Source organism: Puma concolor, chromosome D4, assembly GCF_028749965.1.
Source record: "Puma concolor isolate L17-30 chromosome D4, mPumCon1.1.hap2, whole genome shotgun sequence".
Classification (NCBI taxonomy): Eukaryota; Metazoa; Chordata; class Mammalia; order Carnivora; family Felidae; genus Puma; species Puma concolor.
Genome location: NC_141679.1, coordinates 41,162,996 through 41,178,022, shown reverse-complemented (window position 1 = coordinate 41,178,022; position 15,027 = coordinate 41,162,996). Strand labels below are relative to the sequence as shown.

General features: G+C 36.3%; 1 protein-coding gene across 3 annotated transcripts in view; it reads left to right on the top strand.

The window, feature by feature from the left end:
* PSIP1 (PC4 and SRSF1 interacting protein 1) overlaps positions 1 to 15,027 on the top strand; it is a 40,567-nt gene that overhangs the window by 5,639 nt on the left and 19,901 nt on the right. For all 3 annotated transcript variants that reach the window (XM_025925236.2, XM_086685340.1, XM_086685341.1), the window contains exons 4-6: positions 9,619 to 9,757; positions 12,286 to 12,390; positions 13,273 to 13,335. In XM_025925236.2, the coding sequence (XP_025781021.1) occupies positions 9,619 to 9,757; positions 12,286 to 12,390; positions 13,273 to 13,335 (307 nt within the window). The remainder of the gene's footprint in view (positions 1 to 9,618; positions 9,758 to 12,285; positions 12,391 to 13,272; positions 13,336 to 15,027) is intronic.

The following is a 15,027-nucleotide window of genomic DNA, read 5'->3' as shown; positions in this document are numbered from 1 at the left end:
CCCCAGTTTGCACTGTCTCCCTCCCCCTCTCTCCCTCTCTCAAAAATAAATATAAATTGAGCTAATATTAAATTTTCTTTTCAAAATGCATTTGTCGGGACGCCCAGGTGACTTGGTTAAGCATCTGACTTTGGCTTAGGTCATGATCTCCCGTTTTGTGGGTTTGAGCCCTGCATCTGGCTCTGTGCTGACAGCTCAGAGCCTGGAGCCTGCTTTGGATTCTGTCTCCCTCTCTCTCTCTGCCCCTCCCCCGCTTGTGCGCGCTCGCTTGCGCGTGCTCTCTCTCTCTGTCAAAAATAAATGTTAAAAAAAATCAAAATGCACTTGTAATGTTTTGTGCCTTCGTGCTTTCATAAGTATACCCTTCATCTTTGGAAAGGCGGCATTGCTAGATCTCTTTTGGTCTGGTGACTTTTTTTGTATTTAAGGTTTTCAGAAACTGGGTCTCTGATGATTTGCCTTGCCCCGCCCCCACATTGGGATGTGGTTATTTGAGCCTTTCGGTTTGGATTTTGCATATATGAGAGTTTATTCTAACAGCCTGTAATTAGGGATATGGGAAAGGAAGAACATGGGAGAAGAAATGCCAATTTGGAGAACTACTTATTTGTAACTGATTTATAGATAAGATTTTTTAAAAGATATTTTTAAAATGTGAATTAATTTAGTGCAGAACCCTTTTGTAGCTTCATTTTTGCTCTGACCTAGAAACATTGGTTTTTCTTAACATTTTATGACATTCACAGTAAATTCATCCAGCAATCAAGTTTGAATATTAGACAACAATGAGCCCTTATGTATACCAACTGTGACCATCTGCTAGGTGTCTTAAAACATTCAAGACAGATTCTTCGTAAACGAGACTGACAAGGACCTAGTGCTTTTCCTGGAGCCAAGTCTTGGTGTTATCTTCGATTAGGTATTAAAGTCTTCCCCTTCCCCTCCACGTTTAGTCAGCTAGCAAGTCCTCTTGTAAAGTGCATGCTGATCTGTCCATTTTTGTCTGTCCCTTCTACAGCTTACTTATAAATAGTGTCCTAATGATATCTTGGTCTGTTTGTACTTTTCATATCCCAGTCAGATCATGTCATTTCCCTGTTCAGAGATCTTCAGTGGCTTCCTTATTAACATTGCCAACAAACAGAACCCCCAACTTTTTATCTGTAAGTGCTGTTGTAAGAACTTCTATGAATTAGCCTGTGCTTAACTCTGTAGCCTCATCACATTTTTCCACTGTTACATAAATCTTTCTCTTGTCTCAGATCCTTGCTTGTTTTTTCTTTGATGGGAAGCGCTTCAGATTTTCAGTCATTTAGATATTAGTTCAGATCCTCTTATGTTTATATTCTTCCTTGCTATGATGACTGAATTTTGTTTTTCTTTTTCCTTCACCTACAAGTGAGCTTGGAGAGCAGGGACACCTGGTCTATCTTGTTTATCGTCATTTACTTAAGTGCTGGTGCATAGTAGGTATTAAATAAATACTTGGTGATATTGAAAGTTGCTTTAGATGAAATCATATGTTGATTATGAATTTACTGTCCATTAACCAACATTTATATAGTGTTTAAAACAACTAGGTCAGAAGGCTGTGAATTCTGACTGCCATTTACCTGCTACATGACCTTAGGCAGGTTGCCTAGCCTTGTGTCTTTTTTTTTCCTCATTTGTAAAATGGGAATAATATATTTTATCTCAGAATTTTGGGTTGCAAATAAGATACTACATGAAAAATGCTTAGAAGAGCGCTTTGCATGTATTAAACAAATGTCAGCTACCAAAGATAATGTTGCGTATTATTTTTTGAAGACTTGTGTTAAACTGTTTGAAATGCAGTTTGAGTTTTGCTGACTGCTTGCTATTGTTTGCGGAGGAAATACTCTCATAGTTCTATCTCTAAAGTCTAGGAAATTTAAATGAAGATGGTATTTTTGTTGAGTGTATCTCCTTACTGATCTTAATACAAAGAGGTTGCTCTTCGTATTAACTGAGATGCTCAATTCTAGGAACTTCAAGAAATACCTATCACGGGCTGTTCTAAAACCTGCCAGATACATAGTTTTAGGAGTGAAGGTGAATGGGGAGGGGACAGTCAGGGTTGTGTATAACTTGTCCACAGGAAAGGAATAAAGGAATGAAATCATAGTGTAGGATTTTATTTTCATCTACACTTGTTCTTTTTTTTTTTTTTTTTTATAATTTTTTTTTTTTTCAATGTTTATTTATTTTTGGGACAGAGAGAGACAGAGCATGAACGGGGGAGGGGCAGAGAGAGAGGGAGACACAGAATCGGAAACAGGCTCCAGGCTCCGAGCCATCAGCCCAGAGCCTGACGCGGGGCTCGAACTCACGGACGGCGAGATCGTGACCTGGCTGAAGTCGGACGCTTAACCGACTGCGCCACCCAGGCGCCCCTACACTTGTTCTTATATACAGCTTCTGTACTCTAGCCATAACTGTGTGTGTTGCTATGGGACTTGTGTAGATTGTTATAAGCCTTGTACCAAGTAGTGAGGAGAGGAACTGTTTACTCATCTCTATACCAGCAGGTTTGTGGCACATAATAAATATATATTCAGTTGTCTTTTGAGTCATTTGCTATTATAAAGAATGCGTGCTGTTATAAAACTAGTTATAAAACAGTATATTTCATATTTTGTGATTTAATAATGAGAAATGAAGCAGCAAGTTAGAATCAGTGTTTTAAGAAATAACACTTTCTGTTTATTACTTGGCAACAATTAAATGAGTTTTGAGCTTTGTATTTTCAGCTCTGATAAGCTTTCCCATTTTTTATGTGCAACTTCTGGTTTGCTTTAAAGGTAGAGTGCTCCGGGTGTGTGATAATTGAGCTTTATAACATACAACCTACAAAATGTGTGTTGACTGACTGACTGTTATTGGTAAGGCTTCCAGTTTAACAGTAGGCTGTTAGCAGTTAAGTTTGGGGGAGTCAAAGTTACTTGCGGATTTCTGAATGTATGGGAGGGTCAGCATCCCAAACCCCCCCATGTTGTTCAAGGGCCAACGGTTAATGATTTCCTGTATTTAGGACGTTTTACATTAATCTTGATTCTTATGGGCTATGACTTTGGTATTTAAAGTCAGGAGTTCATGTATATAGGGGTACAGTATCAGTATTTTAGTAGATGTTTCAAAGACTGTATTACACTGGATAAAAGAAACCCTGGAACCCTGTTAAGGAATTCTGTACAAAGTTGAGGCTCTACTGTTTAATAGCTAGATGGCCTTGCTTGAATGAGTTAATGCTTCTGACCCTCAGTTTTCTAATCCTTAAAATGAAGATTTTGGTGGTACTTAAGTTTCCTTTCACCTCTGGAATTTGGTAACTTTGAATTAATGTATATCTTTTCATTGTTAAAACTAAAAAAAAACCAAAAAACCCATAGTTTTCTAAAAAGCAGACAAATTACTTTCACCCCTGTTTTTTAGAAATGACCCTAAAATGTGTTAATGTTTTGATGTATTTGAGATTTGTAGGTCATTTTATTTTATTTTTACATTTTTAGTTTTTATTTTTATTATTATTTTTTGGTATGTCATTTTAAAGTGGAATGCTTTGAAGAATGAATCAGGGCCATAGCCACATCAAGTTGTGCCCTTGGGGACTAGCGATGGCTGTCTAAAAACTAATCTGGGGGCACCTGGGTGGCTCAGTCGGGTAAGTGTCCGAATCCAGCTCAGTTCATGATCTTGTGGTTCATGAGTCTGAGCCCCACATCAGGCTGTATGCTGACAGCTCAAAGCGTGTAGCCTGCTTTGAATTCTGTATCTCCCTCTGTCACTGCCCCACCCCTATTTGTCCTCTCTTAAAAAATAAACATTAAGAAAACCGAAAAAAACGCTAATCTGGACCCTCTTTATCAAACCTGTGGGATTGCATCCCACAGAGAAGCGTGTGTGTATGTGTGGTGGAGGGGGTGCTCGTGCTCTTATTTTATTAAAATATAACCGACCTATAATATTGTATAAATTTAAGGTGTACCTTTTGATTTGATACATTTATATATCGCAATACAATAACCACCAGGATTTGATACACATATATATCTCAGTATGATTGCCACTATAGCGACAGCTAAAACCTCCCGTCATGTTCCATAATTATCATTTCTTATTTATGATGAGAACGTGGGAGGATTTCTTTTCTTCCTCCATGGTTTTTTTTGACTCCCCTTAAGGGGTTCCTTAGTCTTGAGCATATTCCATGACCCAGCAGTACTACTGAGGATATATTATGAAGATAGGTTCAAAGATTGAGCAATGTTATATTCATTGTGGCTGTGTTATTTTATGGTAGAAAATGTGTTACAGAAAATAGTCCCAACAATAGGCCGGTCAATTTTGATATAGTCATTCAGTGCAATAATAGGTAGCTGTTAGTAATTATTGCCACGAAGAGATGTTCATTTTAATTTGAAGAAGTATGCAAGAGTGTGTAGCATATACATCAAATTAATATTTACATGTATATATACAGCTAAAAAGCAGGCTGAAACAGTGGCTATTGATGGTAAAATTTTGGATCATTTTTGTTTTCTTTGGTAGGATGTGGTATTCACTGAAGAATATTTCAATAGCTTTATTGAGATATAATTCATATGTCAATTCATTGAAAGTGTACAATTCAGAAAAAATAAAGCGAGTTTATCGTAGACAAAGTGTACAGTTCATCTTAGTATATCCAGAGAGAAGTGCAGCCGTTAGCACAATTTTAAAACGTTTTTATCCAGAACGTTTAATGCCAGAAAGAAACTCTGTACCTGTTAGCAGATACTTCCCACTTCTCCCCATTGTGTCTTCCTGTTTTCCCATAGGCAGTCCCTAACCTATTTCCCTGTCCTGAGTGTTTCATATAAGTGGAACTGTACAGTATGTGGTCTTTAATGACTGACCTTTTCCATGTAGCATGTTTTCAAGGTTCATGTGTATTGTAGCATGTGATAGTGTTTCATTACTTTTTATTGCCAAGTATTCCATTGTATTAATCTGTCCCATTTTATTTATCCATTCATCAGTGTGTAGATATATGGATTGTTTCACTTTTGACTATTACGAATAATGCCAGATTTGTATCAGTTTTTGCATGGACATGTTTTTACTTTTGTGGGAGTGGAATTCCTGGGTCAAATGATAACTTAGGTTTAATCCTTTCAGGAGTTGGCCAGACTGTTGTCAAGTCAGCTATGCATCATTTAAACATTCCTACCAGCAATATATGAGGATTTTAATTTCTCTGTATCTTTGCCAAAATGTGTTCTCTTTTTTATTTGACCTATCCTAGTGGGTGTGAAGGTAGTATCTTGTGGTTTTGATTTACATTTTACTGGTGACTAATGATTTGAGCATCTATTCATGTGTAAATGTTCTAAGCTTCTGTGCATAACATAAATTATTTAGATTTATGAAGTTTTTCTCATTTAGAAAGGCATAGTTACTTAAATTTGATATATTGATTAAAGATGCAGACTGAAGTATGACTTCTATAGTTGACTGTTGGACAAGATAGGGGTTAGAGGCACTGACCATGCAGTTGAAAACCTGCAAATAACTTTGACTCAAAAACTTGACTGCTAATCACCTACTGTTAACTAGAAGTCTTATGAATAATTTAGTCAATTAGCAAATATTTTGTATGTTATATGTATTATATGCTGTCTTCCTACAATAAAGTAAGCTAGAGAAAAGAAAATGTAGTTAAAATTACGAGGAAAAGAAAATACATTTGACAATGCTGTTTAAAAAAAAAAAAAATCCCTTCATAAGTGTGCCTGCACAGTTCAAGCCCATTTTGTTCAAGGGTCAGCTATAATGTGAGCATCATGAATAGTAAAATAATAGAAAGTAGAGCTTGAAATCTGAGTCTGGAGGAGGATCAGGGGAGAATTTTTTAAAACCTATTCAGCAAAAGTAAGAATAACAGTTATCCAAGGATAATCAAAAGGTGTGTATGCAAAGAAGGTGGTGTGAATTAGAACAAATATAAATTATTACATTGTATGAATAGAATTCTGTTAAGACTTTCAGATTGGATTAATTAATGATCTTAGCTATGTCTTATTTTGTGAGACAAGGCTTAAACAAGACATGACCAAATAAACAATATAATGTCACAGGGAGCAAGAATGGCAGTGTATATACTGTCTACTGTAAGTAGAATTTTAAAGTCAGAGCATGAGGAGGAGAGAAGCATATAAGCACAGTACACATGAATTTTGGCTACCATGATTTAACACCAGTTCCCCCAGCAACATTGTTCAGATTTCACATACCCTAGAATATTAACTAATTGCATAAACTACAAAATTTGCCGCTAGCTCTTCAGTCCACAAGTCAAAATGTAAATGACAAATGCATAGCATGTCCCTTTTTTCAAAAGACTCTTGGTGATTGGTCACTGTGCATCTGTTTTTCAATTCACGCGTAGATGGCACAGTGTTTAGTGGTGGGTGGGGTTGCCTCTGTCTCTCAGTGATCTACTTGCCCAGTTACACTTACAGAACCAAATCGGGAATTAGCCAACATAGATGAAAGTGTAGCAGAGAAACAGTAACACTAGAAGTGAAATTTGAACTGAATGTAAATCGAGTTAACAGCAGAAATCGCTAACCTTCGAATGTAGACATGCTGCATTTGGAGAGACTGGATATGCAGCCAGAGGAATTTGTGAAGGCAAGCTTATCAACATAAATGAGGAAAGTGGTTGTAATAAAAGGGATAAAGATGTCTCAGAGGAAATGATGCCAACAAAAAACATTAAAGATATTTCACAACATTGAAAGTGCAAAGGATAAAATGTTGGAAGCTGATCAGGCTTAGAAAGGAGTATGACAGTTCGCCAAGGCATAGAAAATATGCTCACTCTACACATAAGTTATGTGATCAGAAGAAGGCAAGAACCATTCAAATTATTTTAACTTAGTTTTTTTTCTAATGTTTTCAATTACAATGTACCCTAAGTACTAGTTTTACTATTTTTTTTATTTCATGTCTTTTCACTGTCAGAAATAGTGTTTAATGTTTTGACAATTTTTAAAAGTTATGGAACAATCATAATTTTTCCCATTGCATGGTCATTTTTTAAGTCTTATGTTGTCATGCAAAGTGAGGACTGCTTGTTTTGAGAAAAGAAAAATAATCCAGGTAAATTTAATTGTCAAACGTTTATATGGTAAGTAATATCATGGTAGAATCTGTCTTTTGAATAGCTTTTAGGTTTAGAGTCATCTTAAAATACCCCATGTTTGAAGTTCTAAAACATTTCTCTATAATTTTATTAAGTATTTAAGGTCCCTACCACTTTTGGAAGTTCCTGATGCCAGTTTTGAGCCCGTTGGGCATTTTGAACTGTAAGGGATGATGCTGACTTTGTACATTGCTACTTAGTATCCAGCCTTTTCAGTTGTCTTTCCATCTTCTACTCTGATGGTATTATCTTTCTTGTCGTCTTTGGCCTTATGGGTTGTTTTTGTAAGGTTTTAGGAGAGATAATTTGTGTTGAATTGCTTTGGTCTAAATAGAAGTATATTTGTGATGGAGATTTAACTCAAGTTATTTACTTGGAATTTGAAACATGTAGGAAGAATTGTTTTACTATTTTAACTAAATGTGTTTTTCTAATTTGGGAAGATAGGTAGGAATGCATGATTCCTAGTAAAAGGCTGAATTTCTGGATCAAATGAGATAATTATTAAATGTGCTTTAATCAGTGTGTAGTTAAAAATTCATGTATACAGGGATATTCCTAAATTACAGAATTTAAATTATAAAGCTGACTGTTGTATGCACTGGCTTTACTTAAATCGAGCTCCATGTCTCTTTTTAATTAAAATATCATCCTAAAGCCTTTTAAAATACTCTAACTGGAGTGATACCTGTAGTCATTAGGTCCCTAATTCTTAAAGAATTTCACCAGGTAAGTAATTTGACATGTACGTAATAATTTATATATTAAATTGTAGCACATTTTATTTTTTTTATTTATTTATTTTTTCAACGTTTTTATTTATTTTTGGGACAGAGAGAGACAGAGCATGAACGGGGGAGGGGCAGAGAGAGAGGGAGACACAGAATCGGAAACAGGCTCCAGGCTCTGAGCCATCAGCCCAGAGCCCGACGGTGGGGCTCGAACTCACGGACCGCGAGATCGTGACCTGGCTGAAGTCGGACGCTTAACCGACTGCGCCACCCAGGCGCCCCAAATTGTAGCACATTTTAGAGGAAATGAATAGTATCTGGTTTTCCTCTTCCTTTGGAGAATACATACACATCAAATAACATAACAAAAAAACTCCCACATACTGGTGCATCTTCCTTTATGGAACTGACAGACTTCTGCGGGACTGACTGAGGGAGATACAAGGGGTCTGTTCTGGAGAACATCTCCAGTAGGTGCTCACACAGTTTATTCTCATCATCCACAGACTCCATATTTGTGAATTTGCCTGCTCACTGAAAATATATTTGTAATCCCACATCAGTCAGTACTCATGGTGCCTTCATGTGCAAGCAAAACGGCAAAAAATTTGAGTAGTTTGATGCACACATTCCTAGCTGAGGCTGACCATGGCAGTACTTTGCCGCCTTCTTGTTTTCACTCTCTTACCGTAAACAAGTGTCCTTTTTGCAGTTTTCTGTAGTGCTATAATTTTTGCATTTTTGTGCTTTTTTTGTTGGTCATTATGCAGTTTGGAATAGCCCCCAGATATGGTGCCAAGGTGCTATTTAGCGTTCCTAAGTGTAAGAAGGCTGTTTTGTGCCATATGGAGAATATCTGTGGTGTAGAAGTTGAAGCTATGAGTTCATTATTAGTGAGTCACTAATACATATTAAGAGATCTTTAAACAGAAACATGTGAAAAACCAGATTATGTATTGCTTGGTGACAAGGTGACCAGAGGCTCACAGGAACCCTACCCTGTGTTTTCCCTTGGGCAGTGGTGTGCATTATTCATTAATTGTGTGTGGTGACTTTGTAGAACACACTACCGCAAATAAAAGAGTGACTTTAATGAGTATATGAATGAACAAATTAACCAGCTATAACCTCTGATTTCCTTCACAGAATAAAGTAAAATTCTTACCGTATTTTATTCCAAAAGCCTGCGTGTACACACGACACACACACACACACACACACACACACACACACACACACACACAAATGTACCTCATTGACAGTATTTTGAATTGTGCCTTGTACCAGATTACATTGAAATTAGTATTTGGGTGATAATGCAATTTTATCACAGTTCTTTTCATTTTGGGGCTTTTTAAAATTATAAATTATACATAAAATTTACCGTTGTAACCATTTTTAAGTGTATTGTTCAGTGGCATTAAGTACATTCACATCGTGCAACTTGAGTGTTTTTTTTAATACGGGACTGTGGATCCTAGGAGCTTATGATTGAATTTAACAAAAGTATTTGAACTTAAATCTAATGAATCATTTGTGTCTGCCCTTTAATTTATGTAAGATTTTTACTGCATTTTGGGTTAAGAATTGTCTAGAATTGCATCCTAGGGTAGTACTGTTTAATAACTTACATATTTGAGAATGCTTTGCACTCACATTTTTCTCCCTCTCCTTTTTTAGTGCTTTTTTAGGCCCAAAGGATATATTTCCTTACTCAGAAAATAAGGAAAAGTACGGCAAACCAAATAAACGAAAAGGCTTTAATGAAGGTTTATGGGAGATAGATAATAATCCGAAAGTGAAATTTTCAAGTCAACAGGTGCGTCATATTACATAATAATATGTAATATTTATATGTAATATGTATATTTTATATACATATAATATGTATATTATAAATATACATATAATATGTATATTATAAATAATATGTAATATTTAATATCAATATTAAAAGCCTTGTAAATTTCAGATTAAATTGTGCTTATTTGTGAGGTTGAATCTTGACCGTTCATATCTAGATGAACTGATGAAAATGTTACCTTCATGGGTAAACAGAATACTGGAAAATAGTCAATTATTTAAGTCCTTCTGATTGATTACTTAATGTGTCACCGAATTTAAAGCCATATGTACTGTTCTCTGAAATTTAGGTAGTATAACTTGAAGAGTGTATTTTTTTCTTACTCATTTTTTTTAAAGTTTATTTTTATTTATTTTGAGAGAAGGGGAGAGAGAGGGAGAGACAGAATCCCAAGCAGGCTCTGTGCTCGCAGCACAGAGCACAATGCAGGGTTTGATCTCACGAAACCATGAGATCATGACCTGAGCTGAAATCAAGAGTCGGACACTTAACCAACTGAGCCACCCAGGAGCCCCTTTTTCTTACTCATTTTAATTCCTAAATCCATAAAATTGTATTAGACTACAAACCTCATATGGGTTAAATTAAATATGTGACAGAAGTACTGATAGCACTGTGCAAAGTATACTTCATGTTTTTGGTGTTTAGAAGAGCAGACTTAAACTTTCTTTTTAATCTGTTTTTCGTGTATCCAGAGGTTTTGTTCATTTAAATTAGATTGAGAAAGGGGCATCTGGCTGGTAGTCAGTAGAGCATGCGACTTTTGATCTTGCGGTCACGAGTTCAAACCCCACATTGTATGTAGAGCTTACTTTAAAAAAATAAATAATAAGACTGAGGTAGTAAGAACTAAGAGATAGTAGCAAAAAGTAGCATGTGCCATGCTGCTTCTTACCTTTAGAGAACTTTTCAGGTGCTATTCTGTCTGGAAGGTTTTAAATCTTACAATGGTGCTCCAAGAGTGTGTTAGATGATCCTGAGTACCTTCATTATCACCCAAATTTATTTGTTAATCATACCATACTATGTTTGCTTTTGTACTTAACTGCCACGGGTTATTAGCTCCATGAACAAAGAAGTTGTCCTATGTGCCTGGCGTTGTCATATGCATGGCAAGAATAACTATTCACTAAATACTGTTCCATGAATGTAAGACTGGATGGTTTCCCATCATTGTTGCCTCAGCTGTATAATGGGAGTCCAAAGACACTGAATTGATTATTTCCTGAAACTGACGGTTTGTAACTTCACTTGGATCATGTGTCCTGTGATTGTGATTGTACCTTCAAGGACTTCTTCATCCTCCAGATAGCCCAGCATGGTCACCCTATCCTATGTTCCTATGTACCTACTTAATCTCCGGGTGGTTTTCACCATCTATATTCAGGATTTTCCATTTCACAATGAAATTTTTGGTGGTTTGTGTGCATGAAACCTAGCAATGTACTGTCCTTAACAAAAGTATGAATGATTGTGCTGATGTGGTATACTCTGTGTTTCTGGCCCAGATAGGTCCCCAGTGGCACATACCTAGGATATGGAGAAAGCAGTGAACCTCAAACATAACATAATAGAAAAGTTGGCCATCATGATTTACAAAAATTTGTAGTGCTAGAAGTAATTTGGGGGGATGCTTTTATATTTCTTGTTGTAACTTTATCATTTTGTGGGTTATCAGCATTGCCTTTTTTATAAAAGAGGCAAAAAAGTTTAGGCTTGAAAAGGAAACCATTAGAAAGGGGCACAGTTTAGACTGCAGTGCTGTCGTCGTATAGACCTGTGCTTACCCTCACCTCCCAGTGTGTACTGTGTTTATCTCTGTTACTCATCTTTTTAGGCCCCTAGTAGATCTTCTGTGTAAGTATCTTGTCATCTGGGGGTATGTTCTCACCGCTGCCCCGAGCCCAGAGGAATCGCTGGCCTGATTGAATTATGGTTCATGAATTTGAAAAAAAAAAAAAAAATGATGATTGGACTCCCATTCAGTACCTCCTATTAAATCAGAATCCCGTCTCAAGAGTCTGAATTTTAAATAAACTAAATATGAGATATAGATCAAAGTCTTTCAAGAAAGCTCTTGTATGTCCTTTGCTAAGGCTCTAAGATAAGTTTCTCTTTAGAATATGCCAGTAGTTGAATACAGTATAGGTCTGTGCTATTCTAAATCACGTTACATTGTATCTTGTTGGATATTTATTGGTTAGAACACTAGAATGGTCTTTGTAATGTTACTTCCATTTCTGCCTCCCTGTTTTATCCTTTACACTCAGTTATAGGAATACAACCCCTTATAATACTTTTCTAAAGGAATAATAGAATTTAAAGCTTTTTAAAAAATTGTATATGTTAAAAGCATTTTGTGGAACAGAAATGAAGATACTTTTATAACTTCTAAATAGGCTTTTGAATTTTTTCATGGGTAGAAAATTTTGAAATGGGGTAAAATCGTACTTTGTGAAGTTAATAGACCTGGTCGTTTATAGGCATCAACTAAGCAATCGAATGCATCATCTGATGTTGAAGTTGAAGAAAAAGAAACAAGTGTTTCAAAGGAAGATACTGACCATGAAGAAAAAGCCAGCAATGAGGTATGTTTAATTTCTCTTACATTCTAAACCCATTTTGTTGCAGGGAAGAAATTGGAAAATGGGTTGATCATTTGATCTCATAATAGAAAGTAATCTTTAAAGTATTTGAGTACTGAATGAGAAAGTGTTTAAAACTTAGTTCCTTGTGTGAATATAAACACTGTATTGTAAAATAATTTTTGCATCTTTATGGTGCATGGCTGGGGCCATGGTTGGGGTGCCTGGCTGGCTCAGTCGGTAGAGCATGCAACTCTTGATCTTGAGGTCATGAGTTCAGGAGCAGAGATTACTTCCAAAAAAGAAGGAAAAAAAAAAGATGCACGGATATATTTATTTGAAGTTGTTTTGCTGTGCAAAATATGAGGTCCACCCATAAGAGAGTGGGTTACTGTTTATTAGGAATCTTTTTCAAGATATTGTGGGATGGGGAGATACTAGAAAAGGCATTGAACTGAATTTTGTTAAATCTAGGTTTACTTCCATCTCTATTTGATTATCTTTGAGGGGAGATGCTCACCTGAGCCTTTTCAGGTCTCGTGGGTTGTTAGATGATCTCCAGAGTCTCAGCCATTTAAAATTTACAACCCTAAAATGTAGAAAAAAGTCGTTTTGTAAATTTAAAAAGACAAACTTCCATGTGTACTAGCAAGCATGACCTCTATTTTATCTGACAGAGGAAAGTGTTGTTTTTTTGTTTTTTTTTTTTAAGACACTGGCTATTACTTTCACTTTTATGATATTGCTTTCAAATTTCAGAGAAACAAAACAAGTTTCCCTAGCGCCTTTAGTGAAATATGCTGTAATTTTTAGTTTAAGAAATTTTCTTTAAGTCTTGATATAATTTGTTCAGTTTCATCTGTATATATATTTTTTCAATTTTAGGATGTGACTAAAGCAATTGACATAACCACTCCAAAAGCTGCCAGAAGAGGGAGAAAGAGAAAGGTAATGTTATTGTTTAACCACAGGAATCTTTTTTTTCCCTTCAAATTTATTTATTTTGAGAGAATGCAAGTGAGGGAGGTGCCGAGGGAAAGAGAAAGAATCCCAAGCAGGCTCCACAACACCAGCACAGAGACTGATGTAGGGCTCAAACTGTTGGATCAGCAGATCCTGACCCGAGCTGAAGTTTGGTGCGTAACCTACTGAGCTGCCCAGGTGCCCCTTAACCACAGGGATCTTAAAATAATTTTTATTTTAGTTGAATTGAGGAAGGTAGAGATAATGAAACCTTACTTTTTTTTTAAGTTTAGAGTTGGCCCTTTTCTCCAAATCCTTCATTTTATTAAAGGGTAGGTTATACCGTTCAGTTACGAAAACTAGCTGTTTCTTTTTAGTGACAGCACCCTTAAGATGAATAGTAAAGGAAACAAAATGCATCTGTTTTCATTGCTTTTAATGACACTTCAACTCTTCTTTGTAAAATAGATAATAATGTATACTCGAGGTTTTTGAGAGGATTAAGTGAATTAACACGTTACATATCCATAATAAATCCTGATACACAGTAATATCTGTGTAAGTATTGTTCATTCTAGTATTAGCAACATTGTTGCATAAAATGAGACTGTGTGACACTTGAGTGGGAGGTACAGTCTGTGCTTTTAATTAATGTAGTAAGTGGGGCGCCTGGGTGGCTCAGTAGGTTGGGCGTCCTACTTCAGGTCATGATCTCACAGTTTGTGAGTGCGAGCCCCACGTTGGGATCTGTACTGACAGCTCAGAGCCTGGAGCCAGCTTCTGATTCTGTGTCTCTCTCTCTCTCTGCCCCTCCACCGCTCAAGCTCTCTCTTTCAAAAATCAACATTAAAAAAATAATAATAAAAAATAAGTTTCTTCTTCCCTATATGAAGTTTTGTTCTTCACCTTTTTCTAACGTATTTATTGTCTCAGACTATCATATACCAAAGATTCAAGGAAAACTAAGGCTTCGGTATCTTGTGAGGAAGTAAAATATGAAAACAAATAATTGTGGCTTTTTATTTCCTGTGGAAGGGGCTATGATAACTTTAACAAGATTTTAAACATAGGCTGAGTCTTGTCAGGCAGATGGAGGCGGGAGGAGGGGAACAATATTTCACATGCATCTTCTTTTAAAGCAGTGTGAATGATGGAGACTAGATTGGGTGGTGAGACAAATTCACTGATTAATTCATTCAGGATTTTAGTACTGACCTCACAGGTGTAGGCAGAGAATGGAGTAGTATTGAATAAAGGAGATAAGGTCTTTGTTTTCATTGAACTTACATTTTTATTGAGACACAATAAATACATAAAGTAAGAGTTAAAATGGGGTGTTACGATAGTGGCTTGGTAATAACTAAGTCATGAAAGGCTTTTCTAAGGAGTTAGCATGAGATAGGAAGGAAGAGGGACCTTCTAGCAGGTTGTTTGGTAGTGTAGAATGAGAAACGGGATTTAAGAGCACTTCAGGAGGTAAAGTTGATGGTTGATTGGAAGTGAGTGGGAAGGAGGAATCTAGGATGACTCCAAGGTTGGCTTGGTTTTGGGAGCAGAGGCGTGGGGAGGAGGAAATGAAACATCTAGGGGAATTGGACTGAAGATACATTCTTTTGATATCAAAAGGGGAAAAGGTAAAAGTTAAAGATGTAGTCACTGATACAAAGACAGGAAATA